This window comes from Typopeltis vanoorti, chromosome 9, assembly GCF_054136105.1.
Source record: "Typopeltis vanoorti isolate ZY-2024b chromosome 9, IOZ_Tvanoo_1.0, whole genome shotgun sequence".
NCBI lineage: Eukaryota > Metazoa > Arthropoda > Arachnida > Uropygi > Thelyphonidae > Typopeltis > Typopeltis vanoorti.
In genome coordinates, this window is record NC_143557.1 from 25,097,987 (window position 1) to 25,122,021 (window position 24,035).

A 24,035-nucleotide genomic window follows, 5' to 3' on the forward strand; every position below is an offset into this window, starting at 1 on the left:
GAGTGGCAAATTGTTGGTGGATAGGGAGATGAAGTTTAGGGGGCACATTGCAAAAGTAGCTAAATCAGTTCATCAACTCACTTGGTTGTTGAAAAATACCTTGATGAGCAGAGACAAGCAAGTTATTGTATCTCTCTACCGAGCCTTGATAAGACCTCATCTCGACTACTGTGCCCAGATTTGGTCACCTTGGTTCCTTCTTGATGGGGAGGAGGTGGAGAGGATCCAGAGGCGAGTGACTAAGATGATAACAGGTCTATGGAATGAACCATATGAGAAGAGGTTGAAGATTTGTGGGTTGCAGAAACTAGTTGATAGGCGGAAAAGGGGAGATATGATTGAGACATTCAAATTGCTAAAGGGATTCTATAGGATTAATTCAGAGGATATTTTTGAGATGAGGACTGGTGGTGGAGAACTAGGGGACACCTATGGAAGCTGGGCAAGAGTGTGGTTAGCAGGGGTGTTAGAGCTGGGTTCTTTACTTTTAGAGTGGTAAATGAGTGGAATAAGCTGCCAGAGTCTGTTGTGGTTGCTATGACGGTGAACGAGTTCAATGCAAGGTATGATAGATACTGTGAGAATGTAATCACATAGTTGTGTTTACATGATGTTTAGGACCTCCCTCGATGAGTCTAAGGACTCCTGGAGTCACCCGAAATAATAATAATCTCAGCTGAATTCTCTTCAATGTTAGTGTACTCAATATCTAATCTGGCAATGAATTCCACTCACCTCTTATCCTCCATGCAAATCAACTATTTCTCATTCTCTTGCTCATAAAAGCCTTATGCAGCTTCCAGGAATGACCATTGCAGAGCAAATTGAAATTAACTTGCCCAAATTATAAAATTTTAGCCAGTTAATTATTAACTGAAAGCTCTTCATGGAATCATTATACACACACTGTGGGAGAAATTCTTTTAATTTTATTTATTCATGTGGGGTTCTCCCCTTTCTTCAACTGTCCCTTAGGACTGGTTGAGTCCTCTTAATGAAGGATTATGTATTTGATGACTGTCAATCCATGTGTGTGTGTTCACAGGCTGGTTTGCCTGTTCTGAGGGATGAAAAAACCGGAGTTTCTAGGTAATAAAACCCTATACCTCTGTATGAGACCAACTAACTCACCTTTAGTGGAAAGAGACCAGATAAAGGTTCCTCACATCATGGACAGGAATCGAATCCAGGTCTTTTCGACCAAAGGGCTTGCTTCGTCTATACTGACTGAGCTACAGAGCCTCAATTCTTTTCATTTAACATGAAACAATGCCTAGTATATCTCAGATTCAATTTTCACAATGTCAGAGCACACACTATCTATTCTGGAAACAAATTCTGCTCATCCATTACCCTCAAACACAAAGCATCTTCTCAATTCTTTGCTCATGAAACTCTTATACAGCTTTCAAGGATGTTCTTTCATCATCCATTACTATGCACAATTGCTAATTTCTCTCATTAACTTAAGTCTCAATCATTATGATGAATGATATATTTTGATTTCTCTCTCTCAATGTTGTTACACTCACTATCTACTCTTGCAATGCATTCATTTGTCTATGAGAAGTAAATGCAAAGCATCTACTTCTCACTCCTTGCTCTTCTGATTCCAAGAATGACTTCTTGTTCTACTATCATTCACTACCTTGCCTACAGCTTCCTTGCATTTAATGTTATAAATTTCTATCACCACCTAATAAGTCTCAATCATAGTCTCATCTGCTCCTACTACCAAGATCTGCAAATTATACACACTTAAATCTATCCACAGTTTTGATAAAATCTTACTTACTTTTGATAAATCTTACATCAAATATTCTCCAATATTTTGATATTTCCTAAATATTCAGGAGTTTAGACACAAGTAGTCTATGTTCAACCTAACTGATGCCTTATACATGACAAAATTTCATGTACATCCATATCCTTCTCAATGTGGAAGGAATTCTCTGGGAACTTTTATAATTGTTGCAATGAGCTCTTTGCAAATCAGCCTTTTATTCATTATTATCCTTATCAATATAAGCACAATGCATTCTATTTCTACTAGCTAAAGTGCAAGCTTTATACTTGGCAATGTTTAAGGGATATTCCCTATGCATCAACTGAACAAGCCTAAATCATCTAGAAGTATCATCATATCAGAATTCTCTATCATTACATTTCCCAATCTGACAACTGGAATCTCTCCTCAAACCTTGAACTATACCAGCCATCCACAGAACAGGAGGAGAGACCTGATAAGTGGTGGTGTGGCACACAACTTGTCATCTCCCTTCTTCAAGATAACACACCTCCACATTCACAACTCACCGATATCTATCAGACAACAATCCTCATATCTAAACTATCATCTGGTAGTATCCATTTATAATATTAATCTGCACAATTTTAATCAATGTTGAATTCTATCAAATGTCTTTGCAAAATCAAGAACATTCCCTCACTACTGTAATAAAGTTGTATACATTGCTTTTGTGCAATACAGTTGTTGTCCTATTATGATAAAATGTCATCCTCTGTAGAGATTCCCATTTTCATCAATCCAGTCTTGCAATTTCATCCTAACCAACTTTGCTGACCTACACCTTATGCTTGAAACATGAAATGATACAGTTGTTTTCAGATTCCTCCTTCAGGCAGTGGTACTATCTATTCCTCATTACATTTCTCAGGAACTGCTGTTCATTATCTTAATACAACTGGCTATTCCTGTCCAGTTCCATAGCTTTATTAACATCATCATGATATGAGTTTCATTTCGTTCACTCTTATTTTAGAGAGTTGCACTCTCTAAAATAAACAGTTAAATTAGTTTAAAATATAACAAACCAGACCTACACATTATAATATTTACTAACGTTAAGTGTTAACATATCCTTAACAGGTCATCCAGTGATTTCAGACTTATGACCAGTTTGAATTATAATGGAATTGTCGAAATGGGAACCCTGTCCTAAGTCAAACTGACCATATATATACAGGGTGTTCGGGATAAATTTGACAGTTTCGTAAGGAAAAAGAAAATCTTTGTATCTATTAAATTTAATGAATTGACAAAAAAACATTACAGGCAGAGTTAATTACAATACTATCAACAAGATTTACTCAAAATAACCACCATTAGCATCGATCACAGCTTCAATTCTGCTTCGGAACCTCGAACAAGCTGATGCTACACTCTCCCTGGGAAGGGCCGCAAAAACTGTTTTAATTTTATCCATTAACTGGGCTTTTGTATTACTGGAAGTGCGATTGGTGTCTTTTTCAACTGCGCCCCATACAAAATAATCCATGGGGTTAAGGTCTGGGGAGTTTGGAGGCCAAACATTTGGACTGGTGAAGTCGTAGAAATTTTCAGACAACCATTTTTGACTTTTCCCAGAGGTGTGGCAAGGGGCCGAATCCTGCTGCCATACATACGGCCTACCATTGGCTACCCTTGTTATCCAGGGCTTGACTACAGTTAGCAACTCCACGAACAAAGCCCGAATTCCAATGCCAGGGTTCTTCAACACCTGTTCCTGCAGATTTGCGAGGAATTCTGCTGTACGAACGCAATCAGATCGTCTGCTAGGGATCTTTCTTCTTGCTACATCCTCGTAGTCACCATTGCAAGTCTCTAGTTCATGCCTGATTGTTTTTACTGTATTCAGGGAGCATTGGGCAGCAGTCGTAATATCCTTATTTTGATGGCGGGCACGAATCATCATGATACAAGTTATTCTCTTCCATGATTCAGGTGGGTTCCAGCTATCCATCCTTTCTGACATCTTGTATATGAATGAAGAAGGGTCCAAACTTTTAAATGAAGAGAAGTGTGTGTTAATACATGTAACTTACGGAAAAATATAATTAATTATAAATATGTCAAATTTATCCCGAACACCCTGTATATATATAAATATACAGCACATGCAGGACTAACCAATTACAAGCCAAATTGGAAGATCATCTGAAATACTTCAAAGGAACAAAGAACATATGGACATGTAGAATACAGCATACAGAAGGAGTAATTGGGATTGGCTTTTAGCCAAGTTTCACAATTCGTAGACTAAGCATAAAATGTTTCTTACCATTATTTAGAAAGAACAGTTAAGGAGTCAGCTGAGCTGCTCCAAAGTACTGTAGTGTAACAAAATTAATATGATATGATGATTCTGGATTATGTATGGTTAACGAATATTATATACTGAAACAGTAAAGTAGTAGGTATATAACAAGCAATTTAGCAAGAGATGCATAAGGTCAGTTTGATTAATCACTTTGAAGATAAAAACAGATTTGCATAAAAAGCAATAAAGAATCATTTGATTCCTTATTGCTTTTTTATGCAAATTTGTTTATGCAGCAATGAGAAGTTTAATCAATGTGTTGATTTTAGTTCAATTTTATGATGACAAAGTTATTTTATACCTCCAGGGAGTCCAAAGACTCATCAAGGAAGGGTGCCTACTAAAAATACTAAAACATCGGCAACATACCAGATAGAAATGTTGTTTGATGTTTTCTCCTAAATGCTTAAAATTACACACACACATATAAAATTAGAAAATTGATATTCACTCACCCTAAGTTCAATCTCTTTAGCTAACAAATCATATAATGTTGCTCCTCTGACAGTAATTTGTGATGCCAACTGACGAGTAAGCTTTAAATCTCCAAGCTGGAAAAAGATAATATAAAAATAATAATGAAAATATATTCAGTAATTACCTCAAATTGATACTCACTTCCAAATAAAAATTAAAGAAAATTAATTTTCTTATACAGCACATACTCACTATAGCAAACCTATAGAGACCAGAGAAATAGTTTGTTAGAGAATAGTTTGCTATAGTGAATTTAAGGAAAAAAGGAACCCTCCCTCCCATTCTAAGGTTATAAATAATCCAAAAAGGTACTGACATTCAATTTAGTAACTAACGCTTTCTGAATTTATCGCACATTAAGCTTTATCATGTTTGTTGAAATCATCATTCCTCCCTCACCCCAAGCACTTTAAGCAGTCATTAATTACTTTTCCTAAACACTGCAAAGTTTACTACCAGCTGCAAACACTGAAGTATTGGCAGCTGGTAGTTAAGAAGTATTTTAGATGTTCAATAGTTAAAGATTAAATCAATTTCTTTCGTCACCTTGTAATTTCACATTTAATATTATCTCAATAAAAAAATTTCATACAGTGAGGGAAAATATTTCATGAATCGAGTAATTACTGGTAAAACTTACCTACAGCAACTGGAAAAGTATACGCTCATGTTCACAGAAATCATATCACCTTACATAAATATAGTTTTTAGTAGTTAAATGGTCATTTTCATTGGTTTATCATTAGAGATTTTTGTTGTATTGCATCATCTATCATTCCCACAGGTTTCTGTATAATGTAATAGTTGCTGCTATTGTATCAGAATTTTTTATGCTATAAATAGAAAGCAAGAGCTAATTTTAGCATTTTCATGCTGAGATCACTATGGCTAGTTATTTGCAGTTAACACCTTGCAGAAAAAGTGCGATTCAAGCTTTGAATAGAGAATGCTATTCCTCTCGTGAAATAGTTAAAAGGGTGTCTTGTAGTCTATCTACTGTGGTACAGCTGCTGTCAAAAGTGAAAAAAATTGGATCTGCTGAAAGGAAGAAGGGGACAGGAAGAAAGCCACTATCTACACCATGCCAAGATTGAATTCTAAAGTGGCTCTGCCTCAAAAATTGCCATGCATCGTCCAGAAAACTGAAATGGGACTGGGATGAACAAGTGGGAGTTGTGGCAAGCTCTGTAACTGTCAGGAGAAGACACATTTGACAGGGACTGATAGCCAGATACCCTAAAAAGAATCCTTTATTAACCCAAGAAATGAGATTGGCTCAGACAAACTGGTGCAAAGAGCATGGCAAATGGACCCTTGATCAGTGGAAAACAGTAATTTTTCTGATGAGAAAAAAGTTAATCTTGCAGAGTGCCGATGGCAGACAGATAGTTTGAAAACAATCAGGGGAAAAATTCAACCCTGACATGACATGCAGCCCAAATCATCTGACCAGTCAGATGATTTGGGGCTGCATGTCATGTCAGGGTCACTTGCATTTCATAAAAGGTTCAGTGAATGCACAAGTGTACTATACCAGAAAATTTTAGAAGAATTCTGCCTACTATCAGAAGCCACTTTGCGTAACGACAAATTGTATCTCTACTCCTTGTCATAGGGCAAAAGGTATAAGTAATGCTATTATAACCCTCCAATGTACCATATGAATTTAGTATTTAAAAAAGTTTTAATTTTTGTTGTAGGTTAATAAGTAGCTCAATGAACATGTGATTCAGCAACTACCGTGGCTAGGAAACAGCCCCGATCTCAACCACATTGAGAATTTGTGGTACCAAAGGGAGACTGAAATACACATGAAGAAGCTGAAAACACTTCAGGAGCTCCAAGAAGTCATTGTAAGTTGATAGTTGCATTCATCAGGAAAATTGATTTTTGTCAATGCACCGTTGATGCCAAGCTGTAATAAAGGCAAGAGGAGGAGGACCAATGAAGCACTAAACAACCAAAAGTGAATTTTTAGCTTTGAATGTTAAAACTTCAGTTGAACTAAAATTTGATACCAGTATTTGCTTTTCCAGTAAAAATATCACTGTCCACTCCATTTTGAAATACAGCTATTCACTTTTTACATGGCTTTTTTTTTTTTTTTACACGATTTTGAAATAACACGGTTTAGAAAACAAAAGCAATTCTATTTTTACACTGTATATTTTGATTCAAATATTTTGGTTCAAATGGTGCTTATTTTTATAATTTTGAATTCAGTTCTGTTAAAAAGGGTATTTCCCTTATAATCATCATTTCCTAGTATGGTATTATATATATATGTACTTAAACTTGAATTTTGGGGAACCCCCTCGATGTTTTAAATACCAGTGATTACTCTACACTACAGAATGTAGTCAAATGCCAAGTAGAAGTTATATAGCTAAATCACAAAAAAATGTTGGAGACTTTAAAGCATCTAAGGATAGTGTGACTATTATTTTGCAGCAATACTTCAGGAGATCGTATATTAAAATCATTACTCATTAATCGATCCCTAAGACCACGGGCAATGAAAGATGTGGATTTTAACACGTTACCACTGGAATAAAAAAAGGTTCGGTTACAAAAGAAATTTTTAATGAATGGTTCCATCAATGTTTTGTTCCAGAAGTTAAATGCTATTTGATGGGGAAAAAATCTTAAAGTTTTATTGATTATAGACAATGTGCCTGTCCATCGCGTTTTAGAACACCTGAATATGGAATTTTGTTTTCTGCCACCTAACACAACATCCTTAATACAACCACTAGACCAGGGTATGATCGCTACCTTCAAAACTTATTACATAAGAAGAACATTCCAATGCATTTTGGATAAACTAGATAAGGATAATTTACTGACAGTTATTGATGTGAGGAAGAAATTTTCTATTTTGGATTGCAGCATCAAACTTGCTAAGTTGGCATTATCAGAATTGAAACCATCAACTTTAACACGTTCGCTGCCAACTACGAGTACACTCGTAGTAGTTCATATATGAGCTTCACAAGCCAACTACGAGTATACTTGTATGTTGATTTACCAACCTCCTATGCCAAACATCAGTTAACCCTTAGTATAATTACCTTAATTTGGACCCTTGGATTCTGAATAAAGCAGCGAGCATGTCTGGGGGCTTGATAGAAGGGAAATAATTTCAACTAAAATATAGTATATTATGTATGTGCCTCAGAAGCCAAATACGAATATACTCGTATGTCGATTACCAACCTCCTATGCCAAGCGCGAGCTAATCAGTAGTATAACATGTAATTTGTAAATCAATTTAAAACTGATAAAAATTAATAAAAATAATAAAATGAAATCAATAAAATAAAAAACAATTTATTCAAATTAGAATGATACACTTTAAAACAATTTTCTATGCACAATGGTGGTTTTACCTGGCAAACAGGACAATAATAACATGTTTCGCGTCGTTGTTTGTTTCGTGTACATACTCGGCATGGCTTTGTCGGCGAATATTTTTTTCTGTAGGTGGTAAAATTTCCAAATAATGAAGATCCCGAATTCTGCTGATAATCTGTGATGCTGTAAGCTTATCCATTCCAACAAAAACTGAGATAAATTGATCTCTAAATTTTAATGCAGTCATTGCGTTTCCAGTAATTATATTATAAAATTTATGTGCATTCTGAATGTATATATCAAGAATGCGTATTGCCAATTTCTTTGGCCATCTAATTGTCTTTCGTAAGGGGGAATAGTAAGAAAGCATTTGATCAGAAAGATTGATGCCTGACATACCCAAATTATAGTCCCTACCGATATTTGGTTTTAACTGAATTTTACCATTCTGATTTTTTGCTTCAACTATTTAAAATTTGTGCATGTTTGAAATGGAAAGAACTTTCCTCTTATCCTTCCATTTGCGATGATGAATTCATTAAATTCATCATTGCTCATATTAGCTAAACTTCTAATTCTTTATCAGTAAGTTTTCTTTTACTGGTCATGGCGAAACTGAAGGTTTTTAGAGACTAGACGCAATAAACACATTCGTCAGCGCATGTAACATATAGGTGGGGTGATATGGATTACTCGAAGTTGGCGTATGAAACAAAATTCTGTCTGATAAGCTGGCTATGAGATTACTTGTAGTGACCTTGAAGACGCAAAAGCGCTTAGCGCACAGGAACAAACTATGCCCGAGGAGCGTGGCAGCAAACATGTTAAATGCATTCTGAAAAGCTATTTGGCCAGAATGTGTGACAAAGAAAAACCCTGTACCTTTGCATACAACCGAATATCCCAATATCATCAGATTAGCACATGCAGTTGGTGGAGAAGAATTTGATGATTTTTCTTCTGCAGACGTTGAAGAACTGATAGTTGACAAGGCAAGGTTGTTAGTCAGTGGTGAGCTATAAGGGGCTTGTGTGAGCCCTTTGTTAAATTTTTCTCAAATTTGCGAGCCCCTTGTTCTTCTTGTTTAATGATCTTGTGTAGAACTAGAAAATATCACCGTGGGATGTATATATGTTACTATAATTGCTACTTTAAATTCATATGTTCTTTCTTCTTGTTTGTAAGATTGACCTTTCCACGTTAAGTAACCGAATGTAATAACAAATTTGAATAATTCAACTATATCAGAAGGAAATTTTTGAGTTAATAATTCTACTGTTTCTTTGTGGGGAATGTTTGTGAAGAGGGAGACAACGTCGAAGCTAATTAACAAGTCAGTTTTTAACAGTGGTTAGTACGTGTGTTTCTAGTGATGAATTCACCACAGGTTTCGTTATATAAAAATACAATAGAAGCAGTTAATGCTATGTATGAGGAAATGCATTACATGTTTAACACCTGCATATATTCTTTGGGACAGTTTGCCTTTCACAGGACGTCAATGAAACAACTACGTTTTCTGAATGTAGTTATCTCCAGACACAAGAGAAGTACAATTTAATTTCTACACATTACTACAACTGTCAGTTTCTTCAGTATAAATGCCATATTATATTATACAATTAGATTATTATATGCTTATTATATTAAGGATATTTTTATATATACTTTACCTGGAACATTTTTACACTGCTAGTTCGTGAATGTGTCAAAAAACTCCATTACTTTTAGAAATTATTATCAAGAGACCTCTAGGGAGTTAGGGACTCACCTAATTCACCAAAGACATCAATGAAACATTGATGCCTCCACTCATGAGTCAAAAAACGACTCATCAATGGAGGCCACATATCACTCAGACCATGTCATACCTTCTCTTGAATTCTTTCTTTTAGGGTTACACGGTGATCAGCACTCATATTTGTAGATTTAGGGACTCAAAAACACACATGTTGAACAGATTATTTTATTAATTACAAATAAAATAAAACTTGACGTTTCGACCTCTATATGGAGGTCCATCGGAAGAATACAACTGTATACAGAACCAAGCTACATGCTCATGCTTTCTATACCAGTAAACTAAATCTACGTAGTTAATAAATCTTTTTTCTAGCCTGACCTCTAGTGATAGAAAAGAAAAACAAAAATAAATAAATAAAATTATAAAAAAAAAAATATATATATATATATATATATATATATATATATTATAAATAGATAAATGCAACTACAATAAACTGTTAGAGTCCTCATGTATTAATATTCTGGATAGTTACAAAATGATTTCTTTCAGTTGCTATTGAATACTTCACCAGATTGTCTTCTTGTAGTGGGAATTTTTCTAATACTAGTTTAGGATGTTATACAGGTTGTAGATGGGTCCTCCATATTCTTGAAATGGTGAGGCCATCATTTTTGTTGAGATTTGGGTTGTGTTTGAGCATTTCACAAACAATATTATTATCATACATTCTCTTGAATTCATTCAGACTACTTTATATTCTCAAAACTACATGCTGATTACTTGTATTTCAAATTCCCTTATATATTCTTCTATTCTGAACTAGAATGAAGATATCACTAGCAAACAATATTATTATCATACAGGTACCTTCATGGAATCAGAAGTCTTATTGCAGGAGACCCACACTAACCTTTATACACACAATACCACTCATACTTCTCCTTAAACTTACTCAATGTCAAGGCAACTTCCAAGCTCTAAGCAAAAAAATCTAGTCTATACCCCTTACTAACTACATTCTTTACAAAACTTCCAGGAGTGACCACCTAGTTCTCTATCTATATTCATTATGTATTGAAAAATTTCTTTTGTGTCTATCTTATAGAACCTTTTAATAACTTATAAGTTTTTATCATTTCTCTTCTTTTCCACCTATCAACTTTGTGACCCACACGCCCTCAACCTATCCTCATAGGAAGTTCTGCACAGGCCACCAGCTTGGTCACTAGTTTCTGAATCCTCTTCACTACTTTCTGATACCCAAGAACACCAGGTGACCAAATTTGTGCACAGCAGTCAAGATACAGCCAAATTATAACCGTATAAAGAGGGATGAATAATAACCTTGTTATCTTTACTTGTTAGTATATTTTTCTTATCCAAATAATCCATTGAGCTATTTTACCAACTTTGCAATATGCACTCTGAACTTCAACCATTACCCCTCAAATCTGAAGTCTCATCAATTTCCTACAATCCAGCACCTCAAATACAATACACAGTATGTAACCATTTCAACTATCACCACAAAACCTTATATTTTGAAATTAAATTGACAACCAATATCCTTCATCCAAAATGGCAATTTATTTAAATTAACTTAAAAGGACGTTGGGATTCTTAAGGGTTGAAGCTATATAACTGAAAGGAGACCTCCACATAGCCTTTAAACGAATGCAGAGACCCGATCAGGGCTTCTAACCTAATGTCCAATCCTCACCTTCTTGTGGTACACCCTATTAGGTAACCTGAATACTGAACGAACGAGGATGGGCTGGCAATTTGGGATTTAGCCAAATAAATTGTATTCTTATTGGCTTAAACCAAAATAAAAAATGATGGTACAATATAACCTAATTTCATGCTGGCTGGGGCATTCGACTGTGGAAGAATCCCCCCCCCCCCATTGTTTTCACTAGGGAACCAGGGCAAACAGCGAAAAGTCAGCTGCTGGAACAAATCCTAAAAACCATCGCAACTCAACATCACCAGAGTTCAAGATCAGTACTATCAACATAAGAAGCCTGCATAGCAAAGAAATGGAGCTAGCTGAGGAATTATATAAGTACCAGATCGACATAATACGGGTGACTATAACAAAAAAGGCAAAAACTGGTGAGATCTTTCTAGCAATGAATGCAAAATGTTATATTCAGGCAATGACAATCAAGGGAAAAGAAGATAGCCATAGTATTCAAAACTAAATACAAGGCTAATCTGCTTGAATGCTTGGCAGTTCTCAAGTAGAGTGTTGTGGACAAATATGAAAATGGGGATCTGGACAATGAGACTTAATTTTGCCTATGGTCTACAGAAGGTTCTACTAAGATAGAAGTGGAGGAATTTTTTGAGGCTTTAGAGAAAGCAACTGACACAATGAAAAAGGAAAAGTTGGTCCTTGTTGGTGATCTGAATAGCAGAGTAGGAAATGATTGTGAGACATACCAAAATATTTTGGGAAAATTTGGAGAAAAGAGCAAAGCTAATAATAATGGCAAATATCTATTGGATTTCTGCTCAGGACATATGGACTGGTTATTACTAACACCATGTTCGAACATAAAAATGCGCACAAATTCACATGGAGAGAAGAGGCAAGGAATAAGAAAAGTCTCACTGACTATGTTATTGTTGATAGTGATGTTATTTCCCTGGTGCAGGACACCAGAGTGTACAGAGGATTTGAAATTGATGACCATCTAGTTTTGAGCAGGACAAAACTGAATTTCATATTGAAAAGAAGAACATGTAAGAAAGTTTTAAAGCGAATAAAAGTTGAGCAGCATTCAGATGTGAACTGTAGACAAAAATACACAAACATTATTTAAGTAAAAATGAAAGAGTTTGAGAGTAGAAACCAAACCTTGGAGATTCAGTGGCAAGTCCTGAAGAAAACAACACTGATTGATTCAGCCAGAGAGACATGTGGTGAGGTTGTCTGTAAAGATAGAAAAATCATAACTCCATGGTGGACACGAAGTTAAAGAGGCAAAGAAGGAAAAGAAGAAAGCATATCAAAAGTTCCTGGCAGATAAGTCAGCTTGTGCTCTAAGAGAATATAGAGACACATGTAAGAAAGCTAAATACTGTGTAAAACTAGCTAAACAAAAGTCATGGGAAGACTTTGGTAAGAATATAGAAAATAAATATCAAGAAGGCGGCAAGATGGAGGAAAGAGTGCTGTAAAAGGAATTAGAGATGATAAAGGTGATGAAAACAGGAGAAAAAAGATATCCTTGAAGTATGGAGTAATTACTTCGAAAAATTGCTAAGTGAAACAAGCAGTGATGACAGCACACTGGTAAAAAACACTGACAATTCATACAGTCAGGAATACATATCCATACTTGAAGTAGAAAAAGCCATCAAAAGTCTGAAAGGTGGAAAAGCAGCAGGAGTAGATGATTATCGACTAGAAATGCTTAAGTACAGAGGTATAAAAGTCTTACAGTGACTGCAATGCATAGTCCAGAAGGCCTGGACAGAGGGATGAATTCCAGATGAGTGGAGTAGTCCTTTCTTTTAGTGTTACACGGCGATCAGCATTCATTTTCGAAATTATGGATTTTACAACTGTTTTATAAAATCCATAATTGTGCATATATTTGTGTATGCTCCAGATGATGATCTTGATATGAAGATCTAAACGTCAGGATAATAAAAAGAGTTAGTTATAACACGGTTGAAAATCCATAATTTCAAAAATGAATGATCGGAGGAGAGGTCTCATAGTACCCATATATAAAAAGGGAAATAAAACTGAATGTGAGGATTATAGAGGTATTTCCCTGCTGAGTGTTTCTGGCAAGATTTATGTAAGTATACTTGAGAAGGATTGTGGAAGAGAAGCTTGGTGAAAAACAATCTGGATTCAGGCCAAATAGAGACTGCCAGAATCAGATTTCCACTTTACGACAAATAGTTGAGAAATCATGGGAATATAACAAAGTTCTGTATTTAAGTTTTGTAGATCTGGAAAAGGCATATGACAAGGTGCCAAGAGAGAAGCTATTGAAAAATGCTACAGTTATATGGTGTCAATGGGGAATTATATCGAGCAATACTTAGTTTTTATTTAAGTTTTAAGTCAGCACTTAGAAGGTCAGTACATTGAAGAAGTATAGGAAGGTGGTTTAATGTTAAATTTGGTGTCAGACAAGGATGTACATTATCGCCGCTGTTATTCATTATCTATATGGATCACATTATGAAGGAAAGTAGTTTTAAACCTGATATAAAAATTGGAGATGTTAACCTCAGTTCTTTGCTTTATGATGTTAAACATATGAGGATGATGTTAAACAAATCTACAAGATTCCCTAACTAAAGTGAATAACTGTTATAGTATGAAGGTCAGCATTAAAAAGACAAAGACAACGAGAATAGGCAGAAACATTGAAAATGTCAATTGCATTGTGAATGGATAACCTATAGAACAAGTAAAACATTTCAGCTACTTAGGCACGATTTTTAATGAAGATGGTAAATTAAATATGGAAATAGACAACAGAATCAACAAAGCTGGTATGGTAGGAAGTCAAGTGACTAAATTTATATGGAATAAGAGAGAAATTAGCCAAAAAAAAAAAAAAAAAAAGACCCCACTAAATTAGCTATATACAAGACAGTATTCAAGCGAATTTTGACTTATGGATCTGAGAGCTGGGTCAGAAGTAAAACACTTGTGCAAAGACTAGAGACCGTAGATATGAAAGTCCTGAGAAAGATTAGGGGCATGAACAGATGGCTCGATGGCAATATCATATTAAAAACGAAGATATTAGGAGTGAACTTGACATTGTCAGCATCCAGGAATGCATTAGGAGAGCTAATCTCAGGTGCTATGGTCACTTAAACAGAATGGGAGAGGAAAGATTAGCAAAACAAGTGTTCTCTACCTGGTTGGCAGGAAAATGATCCAGAGGAAGACCAAGATATAGGTGGATTGATGCACCTATATCTTGATGTCACTTATTTAAGATCGAAATATAAGACCTGGAAATGTTGGAGTCTTGACAGGTAACAGACTGATTTGGAGGAAAATTGTAGAGAGGAAGTTAATAATGATGTAATTTTTCATGTAGTATATCATATCCTGTACACCCCTTGATGGTGTGTGTGTGTGTGTGTGTATATATATATATATCAGGAATTTGATGATGATGATAAAAGGACATCTATTTCACCTTTATTGTTTTCCCCAATTTTGCATCATCAGCAAATAACTGAATATTCCCCCCCCACTTTGGCCCTAGTTCAGAACCCTGATTCACTTCACTAGTGAAGTGAATCAGAGTTTATTTAGTTACCAATTTATTTAGTCACCCTCATTCTCCTAGATTCCACTCCACCATATGCTCTAACTTTTGTAATAATTTTCTATGTTGTATTCTGTCAAATGCTTTTTCAAATTTCAGCAGTATCATTACTAAGACAGGGCCTACCTTTTGACAAAGCAATGCTGCCCATTATAGTGTATTATATTCGTATCCACCTACTCACGGATTTTGCCTTTAACCAACTTGTCCAATATTTTAATTACCACTCCTAAGATATTAATCAGTCTGTAATTTGCAAGCACTGACTTGGCCACCTTTATGCAATGGAACTATCTTATCCTTTTTCCTCTCCCTTGGAACCTTGCCAGAACTGAGACTTAGATTGAACAACTTCGTCAGAGGAGCTGCCAATTCTCTTGCATATATGCATAACACAAGAGTCAACATGCCACCCAGTCTGATTGCTGTATTCACATTGATATTTTTCAATACACTGAGAATTAATTTATTGACATTAGCATATCACATCAGCAACTGTAAAATTTCTATTTGGTTAATATACCTTTGCAAAAGTGATCACTCAGCAACTCAACTATTTCTTTTGCTTCTGAAGACATCCTTCCATAGTCATTCTTCTTCTTCTCATTTGCTACATAACAAGAAGGCTTTTGGATTTACTTTGGCATGCCTGGCTAATTTTCTCTCTTTGTAGCCCTTGCTTTATATCTCTACTCATCCACTCAACCCCCACCTCCCACATTTCTGTAAACAATCTCTGACCAATTCCCATGCGCTACTGAGATTCTTTCCTTGTAGCTTCTCAAGCTATAGCACTGCTTCAAGATGCTCCTAAGGCAGTAAGATATAGCCAATAAGACTTTTCTTATTTTTTTTTTTCCAAGTGAATTTCGGCATATCTTTATGATGGAATATGGTGGTAGGAATGACTAGACAATGTCTTAAACAGAAATTGCACTGGTAATTGGCTTATTATTAGCTTTGTCCCTTTTCTCTAAATTTTTCCAAAACAGTCTGGTTGGTTGGTATTCATTTCCCACTCTAGGTTACAGTTTTATTGTAATCTAGTTTATTTTTGTTTTTAAGTGGGGTCTTGTGAAGAATTTTGTTCATAGTATTTTGGCTGTAGCCATTTTTCAGGAAGGTATTGCTGTTAATTTTTAACCTTTAAGTGTTCACTGGGGCAAATCTTCAAAACCGTGTTTTTTAGTGTGTTAATCATCTAGTTTTTGTGTTGGGTGGTGGTAAGAGTTTATGTGTGCATATTGGCCAGTATGTGTAGGCTTCCTATAAACAGAGAAGGAAAGACTGCCAGAAGGAAGTAAAGGACAGAGACATCAAAACTGACTAATAAATAACTTTTTTCTAGTGTGATATCTTAAATTTTGTTTACAAATTGTTGTGTGTTTTTAAAATAGGGTAGGTCATTCCTCTCCAACTCCTTGAGTGTTGAAGCTAGTTTCTTGGCTAGACGATAACTGGGGCTGTCTATGCGTGACATCTTAATTTTGTTTACAAAGTGTTGCGTCTTTTTAAAATAGGAGGAGGAATGACCTACCAACTCCTTGAGTGTTGACGTTAGTTTCTTGGCTAGATGATAACAGGGGCTGTCTATGCCTTCAACTATCGGCTGAAACGGTATGTTCTTCTTGTGAATCTTGGATAAACCATAAATTCTCAGGGGAACAGGCATAGTGCAGAAGTAGTTTTTTTAACTGTATCCTCAGGCCAAGAAGTGACTGATTAAAGTAATTTTTCTGTTTTCTTTTTTATCTGATTAGTTAGGTTAGAATTAACATGCTGATAGATGCTGTTGTCTGAGACTAATTGATTCATTTTTTCTACGTATGTTGTTTGGTTTAAAATAACAGTGACACTGCCTTTATCAGATCTAGTGAGTACAATATCCTGATTTAATTTTAAAGATTCCACAGCTACCAATTCAGATTTGGTTAGGTTGCTAGTTATTATTTTCATATTATTTAAAATGTTCAAGGTTTCTAATTGTATTTGATCAGCTACAGTGGTTGAGAGAAATCTTAAGCTTCTTTCAATATGGTATATAAAATCAAATTTAATAGTCCTGGGTGCCAAGGTTTAAGCCTTAACTAAGTAGCAAGAGTTCACCATTGTTCAGGGCGTGGTTAGAAAAGTTGATCATATGACTGTTCATTGAAGGCAGTTGGCGGCTCCTGTTATTACTTAATTCTGGTTGGTTGTTAGTTTAAAACCCAAAGTCTGGCTTACATTGTTTACATGACACCAAAATGTGGTATGAGCATAAATGTAAGGAGGCCTGTGAAATTCTTATCAACCACCTTAATCTTAACAATAATGATGGTGAAAAAACCCAAGAATATAGAATGCACATAATCTACTCACAAAACCTTTTCATCTAAGAGTTAATTATAAATAGGACTGTAAGTAATCCAGGATCTTAACTCTAATATAACAACTCTCATGTTAAATGAGGACACCATTTTGTTTTAATAAAACTATCTATATGAATCTGTTTTCTGATGATGTTATAAATAAAATATAGCTTTGATGTAGTTTTTTCTCCTCAACTAGAGGTCAGGCGAATAGAATAATGGTGGATGAAATCACTGTCTCTTTGACATACTGTATGAAATATAATATAGCTTGTCTCTGTATATATATATGTGTATACTCCAGATGATGACCTTAATATGAAAGTCGAAACATCGGGAAATTACAGTAATTAAATCTAACATAGTTGTAGTCTCCATAATTTGTTTGATATAAATGCAGATCACCTGTAACACTAAAGGAAATGATTCAAGAAGTTTACCTTCATGTTTAGTGTTGAATATTATAACTATTCCTCCTACCTGATCACTATTACCTGAATGTAGCATCTTAGAGTTATTATTTAGCAGAACCTTACCTTTGTCTCAATTTAAAAAAAAAAAAAAAAAAACTAATTATGTCAACATGCCCACTCTCTAATTTTTCTGCCTAGTAGTACTTTTCATGATGAGGATATCAGTCTTCAATCCTGATAATGTTAAATTTCAGATTGTTCCAGTAAATGACTTTTTCACTGTTCACCCTAGTTCCCAGAAGAAGAAAGTGGAATCTTATTTAACCAACCAACACTCATGCAGTATGACATTTCATTTCTTCTTGAGATATATCATCGTTTTGTTTTTGATTTAAGCAATACAGCATGCAAACTGGTTGTCCCAAATTGCAAGCTTATCCCCATTCATTTTGTATCTCAGTGGATACCTACTAACAGGGTGCATAAGAGAGAGAGAGATAATGACTAGACTCTGGATCAAAAGTCTAGTCAGTTCTTTACATTCCTTTCTGGCTCTTTGGAGGTTTCCTCCCTGTTATCTTGATTTCAACCTTAAGCAATGATATGGATACACATACAGTAAACCCTTGCCCGAGCGCGGATTTGCAGAACGCGATTTTGTACATATGCGTTATCTTAATTGTTTCCATTTAATCTGTCCAATGCTAGAATTTCATTCATACGTGGTACACTGCAGAGCGTTGGCCGGCAACCCTGCTTGGCGCTACCCGCTAGCTGAGTGACCCAGGCTGAGTTGTGATCATTTCACTCACGTCAGCAGAACTGTAATCATGTATTTATCAGTGTTTATCCTCTTCTCCTTTTGCATTGGTATTTCTTTTAATTTCAAAAATTGAATATGACATCTAAGAGGAAGAATGAAGATGATAAAGCAGCAAAAAGATGCAAAGTTTTGACATTATCTCAGAAAATCGAAATTTTAGATAAGTTCAAAAATGATACACGTATTTCATTGCTTGCAAGAGAACTAGCTATAAATGAATCAAGCATAAAAACAATATGGGAGAATGAAGAAAAGATTCGGTCTAGTGTCAAAGCTTCAGGCGATACTTCGGCAAAGGTTGCTCAAGTTTCAAGAAGAATTCCACAATTAAAAAAGATGGAAAAATTATTAATAGCTTGGATTGACAATCAAGTAAATGAAAAAGGCTCAGTTGTGGATAGTGTTGCTATTCGAAACAAAGCTTTAGATTTGTTTTCTTTCGTTTTAAATAAAGATGGCCAATCATCAGAGAAATTGACTTTCAAGCTAGCAAAGGTTGGCTTGAAAACTTTAAGCGTCGTTTTAATTTGCACAATGTAAAGCTTCAGGGAGAAGCTGGCTCTGCAGATAAAGAAACAGCAGAGAAATTCAAACCCCAATTTTTGAAATTCATTGAAGAGAGGGGTTTCGTTCCACAACAAGTTTTCAATGCAGATGAGACAGGCCTATTTTATAAGCGAATGGGACAACGAACCTACATCACAAAGACACAAAAGGTTGCCCCAGGTTTTAAAGCTTTTAAGGATAGACTCACTTTGCTTTTTTGTGGAAATGCATCAGGCGACTTCAAGTGCAAGCTACTGCTCATTTATCGATCTAAAACACCTCATGTATTACAAATTTGAGCAATTGCCCGTTGTGTGGAAGTGGAATAGAAAAGCTTTTGTAAAAAAAGCCCTCATTAATAACTGATTTGAAAATTCATTCGTTAAAGAAGTCAAACATTACTTAGAACAGCAAACCCTATGCTTTAAAGTTCTCCTAATTCTTGATAATGCTCCAGGACACAATGCTGAAGCCCTCACAACATTGCATACAAATGTATAGGTTTTATTCCTCTTACCTAACACCACTTCCTTAATCCAACCAATGGATCAAGGGATCATAAAAACATTCAAAGCCTATTATGTCAGGCATGTTTACACCTCTGCAAATAAAGCACTAGACGAAGGAAAGCACAACATGCTAATGGCATTCTGGAAGCGATTCAACATACTGCATAAAAATGATTAAACTCGCATGGGAACATTGAATTCATCAACATTGAATGCTTGCTGGCATCAGCTCCGGCCAGAAGTTGTCAACAAATATAAAGGATTTCCATCAATTGAAAATGAAGCCAAAGAAATTGTACAAATTGCAAAATCAATTGGCAGTGAAGGATTTTCAGATATGGAAGGAGAAGTCAAAGAATTAATCAAGAATGACGATTGAGAAATGACGAATGAAGAATTGGATGATCTTGTAACACCAGCCGACAGTGAAAGCAGCGATAGTGAAGAGGAAGGTAAAGTGCCTTTAACTTACAAGAAGTTAAACGAATTGTTAAAAAGGCACAGGAACTGTCTGATTTTGCAATGGAGATTGACTCAAATGAAGAAAGAAGAGGACACTTTATGAAAGGCATTGAAAAACTCTGCGCTCCTTACCGCGAAACTTTTAAAGAGTTGTGTCAGTCATTGTCCCAAGCAAAAATCAGTAGCTTTTTAAAAAAAATAATTGTATCATGTACCTATTTCTTTTCTAAATCACTTAAGGAATTGAACAACGTAGATCCGAATATAAATTAAATTACACTTTAATAAATATTTCCGATATTTCGGCAACGTCACATTGCCATTTTCAAAAGGAACTTACAAAAAAAAAGGCATGTGCATGCAGGCACTACAACACAGTAACTGAGAATGAAGAGATGAAGCTATTGTTCTCCTAGAAGTCTTGATGGTGCCCTCTAGCAGGCTAAGTAGGTGTTCTTGGCCATTGGGCTGAAGGTCTGCTGATGTATGCCTCCCAAATTTGGGGCAGTCACATACACCAAATTTGTTGAGGTTTGGAGAATTTCTTAGGGCTGAGGCTGATTCCATAAATAGTCTCTCGAATTTGTATTTGCTACGGTGTATTACTGTAGCTTTCTTCCACTGTATTCTGTGATGTGTATCCAGAGCATGGTCTGCAAGACCAGAATGGCTGTACTAGTGAAACAGGATGTAGTCCTTGTGTTCAGAAATTCTGATATTTGCTGTCCTGCCTGTTTGGCCAAAGTAAGACAGTTTACAACTGCAAGGACCTGGTATACACCAGGTAGGTCTAGGGGAAGTGGCTGGTCTTTGGTGGAGCGGATAAGGGATGCCAATTTTTTGTAAGGCCTGTAACAGGAGGTGAGGTCATGTTTTTTAAAATTTTGGTAATTTTTTCCGAGGTGCTTCGGATGTAGGGAATGGTGATAGATTTAGAGTAATCTTTGTTGTGGAGGGGGGTTGTGGTTTGTAGGTTTTAATATTTTTTGGATTTTTTTTTTTTGGGGGGGGGGAAGGGGATAGCCATTGGCTGAGAAAGTGTTGAGGATGTGATTTAGTTCAGTGTTTAGGGCCATGTCGTTAGAACAGATTAGTTTAGCCCTGTTGTATAGTGTTTTCACCACTCCATATTGTTGTGAGGGGGGGGGGGGATTGGTGGTGCATGTATGGGTGGGATTTCTATAAACTGAGAAAACCAAGGTTCCATCAGGCTGGCGGGTGACTAATGTGTCTAGGAAAGGGAGGCTGTTGTTTTCCTCTGTTTCCAGGTGAACTTGATTCTGGAGTGTTGGTTGTTTAAGTGTATTAAGAAGGAGAGGAGTGTATCCTGGCCATGTGGCCAAATAACGAACACATCATCAACATAGCGAAGCCATATGGTTGGTTTTTGTGGGGCAGAGGCTAAGGCTTTTTCTTCAAAGGTCTCCATAAAGAAATTGGCGAAGTGTGGGGAGAGTGGTGAATTCATGGCTGTCACCTCTATTTGTTTGTAGAATTTTCCCTGCCAAACGAAATAGCCTGAGTTCATTGTGAACTGAAATAGGGCTGAGATATCGGGAGAAAATTTAGCTTGGATTAGCTCTAAATTTACTTGAGTGTGACATTTGTGAATAAGGAGGTGACCTCAAAGCTGACCATTATGTCAGTATGTTGGAGTCTAAGGTTTTCTATGCTGGCTTTGAAGTGGGCTGAGTTTTTTATATGTGATGGTGTGTTGCCAGTGTAGTGTGTGAGCTATTTGGCCAAATGTTTAGCTAATTTGTATGTGGGGGAATCAATGCATCGACTATGGGATGTAACGGCACATTTTCTTTATGTATTTTTGGGAGTCCGTAAATATGGAGGGATATAGAGTTAAACGGCTTTAATCTGTTGGTAACTTCTACAGGCCAAGAAGTGACTTTTGTAAGGAGCCTGTGAAGTTTTCTAATTTGTGAGTTGGTTGGATTGTATTTGATAGGGAGGTAAGTAGACCGATCTATTAGAAGAGCATTAAGCTTACTTTTGTAGTCCTTTTGGTTAAGTACTACAGTTGCTTTTCCCATATCCGCTTTGGTGATAACTAATTCTTTATTATTCCTCATTTCCTGTAGAGCTTTAAGTTCCTTGTTGGATATGTTGGTTTTGGTGGTCTTGCTTTGGAGAGGACACAAGTTACATCCAGTCTTACAGTTGGCGATTTGATGTGGAAGGTGGTGGATTCCGCATTAGATCTGGATCATAATATCCTCACTAGGTATTTTTCTGGGAGCAATGGCGAAGTTGTGGCCACGTGAAAGCGCGTTGTGTGCTTCAGGCTTCAGGGTGACTGAAGAAAGGTTGATTATGGTGCTGACAGCAAGTTTTGGATTGACGGTAGAATTCTTTTTTGATTTTTAGTTTTTTCATCTGTTGGCCTTGCATTTTTTCAAATTCTTTGTCTGCAGTGGTACACGAGACGTCATGTAAAATAGACCACAGTTCGTGATTTATAGTGCAGGAAAGCTCATCTTCGAAGGCACGAATAGTTTCGTTAATTTCTGCTAAGAGAAACAGCATGGCGACGATTTGTTCGCGAAGCAACAGGTAGCTAGCGCGGTTATATATATGGAGAACTTTTTGTGAAACAAATTGGTGCTTGAATTTTACACAGTTCGGGATTACCTTATAATCACGGCAGCATTTCAGGAAAGTTAGACGATTTAATTGTCTAGACAGCTTCAACTTCATTTTACCGTATTGGTGGGCCTTCCGTGTGATCATATCTTGGTGGATGATGTTGATTCTCGTAGACAGGCATATACGTTGGTTATGCATTTCTAAATCACTTAAGGAATTGAACAACGTAGATCCGAATATAAATTAAATTACACTTTAATAAATATTTCCGATATTTCGGCAACGTCACGTTGCCATTTTCAAAAGGAACTTACAAAAAGGCATGTGCACGCAGGCACTACAACACAGTAACTGAGAATGAAGACATGAAGCTATTGTTCTCCTACAAGTCCTGATGGTGCACTCTAGCGGGTTAAGTAGGTGTTCTTGGCCGTTGGGCCGAAGGTCTGTTGATGTATGCCTCCCAAATTTGGGGTAGTCGCATACAACTAAATTTGTTGAGGTTTGGAAAGTTTCTTAGGGCTGAGGCTGATTCCATAAATAGTCTTTTGAATTTGTATTTGCTACGGTGTATTACTGTACAACAACCCCTCCACAACAAAGATTACTCTGAATCTTTGCTGTGGAGGGGTTGGTTCAGCCAACCCCTCAACAGCAAAGATTGTTCTAAATCCATCACCATTCCCAAGGTGATGGATTTAGAACCATCACCATCCGAGGCACCTCGGAAAAAATTACCAAAATTTAAAAAAAAAACATGACCTCACCTCCTGTTACAGGCCTTACAAAAAATTGGCATCCCTCATCCGCTCCACCAAAGACCACCACTTCCCCTAGACCTACCCGGTGTATACCAGGTCCCTTGCAGTTCTAAACTGTCTTACTTTGGCCAAACAGGCAGGACAGCAAATATCAGAATTTCTGAACACAAGGACTACATCCTGTTTCACAAGTACAGCCATTCTGGTCTTGCAGACCATGCTCTGGATACATGCCACAGAATACGGTGGAAGAAAGCTACAGTAATACACCGTAGCAAATACAAATTCGAAAGACTATTTATGGAATCAGCCTCAGCCCTAAGAAACTCTCCAAACCTCAACAAATTTGGTTGTATGCGACTGCCCCAAATTTGGGAGGCATACATCAGCAGACCTTCAGCCAAGAACACCTATTTAACCTGCGAGAGGGCACCATCAGGACTTCTAGGAGAACAATAGCTTCATCTCTTCATTCTCAGTTACTGTGTTGTAGTGCCTGCGTGCACGTGCCTTTTTGTAAGTTCCTTTTGAAAATGGCAATGTGACGCCGAAATA

General features: G+C 36.3%; 1 protein-coding gene across 2 annotated transcripts in view; it reads right to left on the reverse strand.

Moving 5' to 3' along the window:
* The window catches only part of LOC150102935 (intraflagellar transport protein 38-like), a 232,937-nt gene that overhangs the window by 100,786 nt on the left and 108,116 nt on the right, over positions 1–24,035 (reverse strand). For both annotated transcript variants that reach the window (XM_090397326.1, XM_090397327.1), the window contains exon 5: positions 4,577–4,672. In XM_090397326.1, the coding sequence (XP_090253452.1) occupies positions 4,577–4,672 (96 nt within the window). The remainder of the gene's footprint in view (positions 1–4,576; positions 4,673–24,035) is intronic.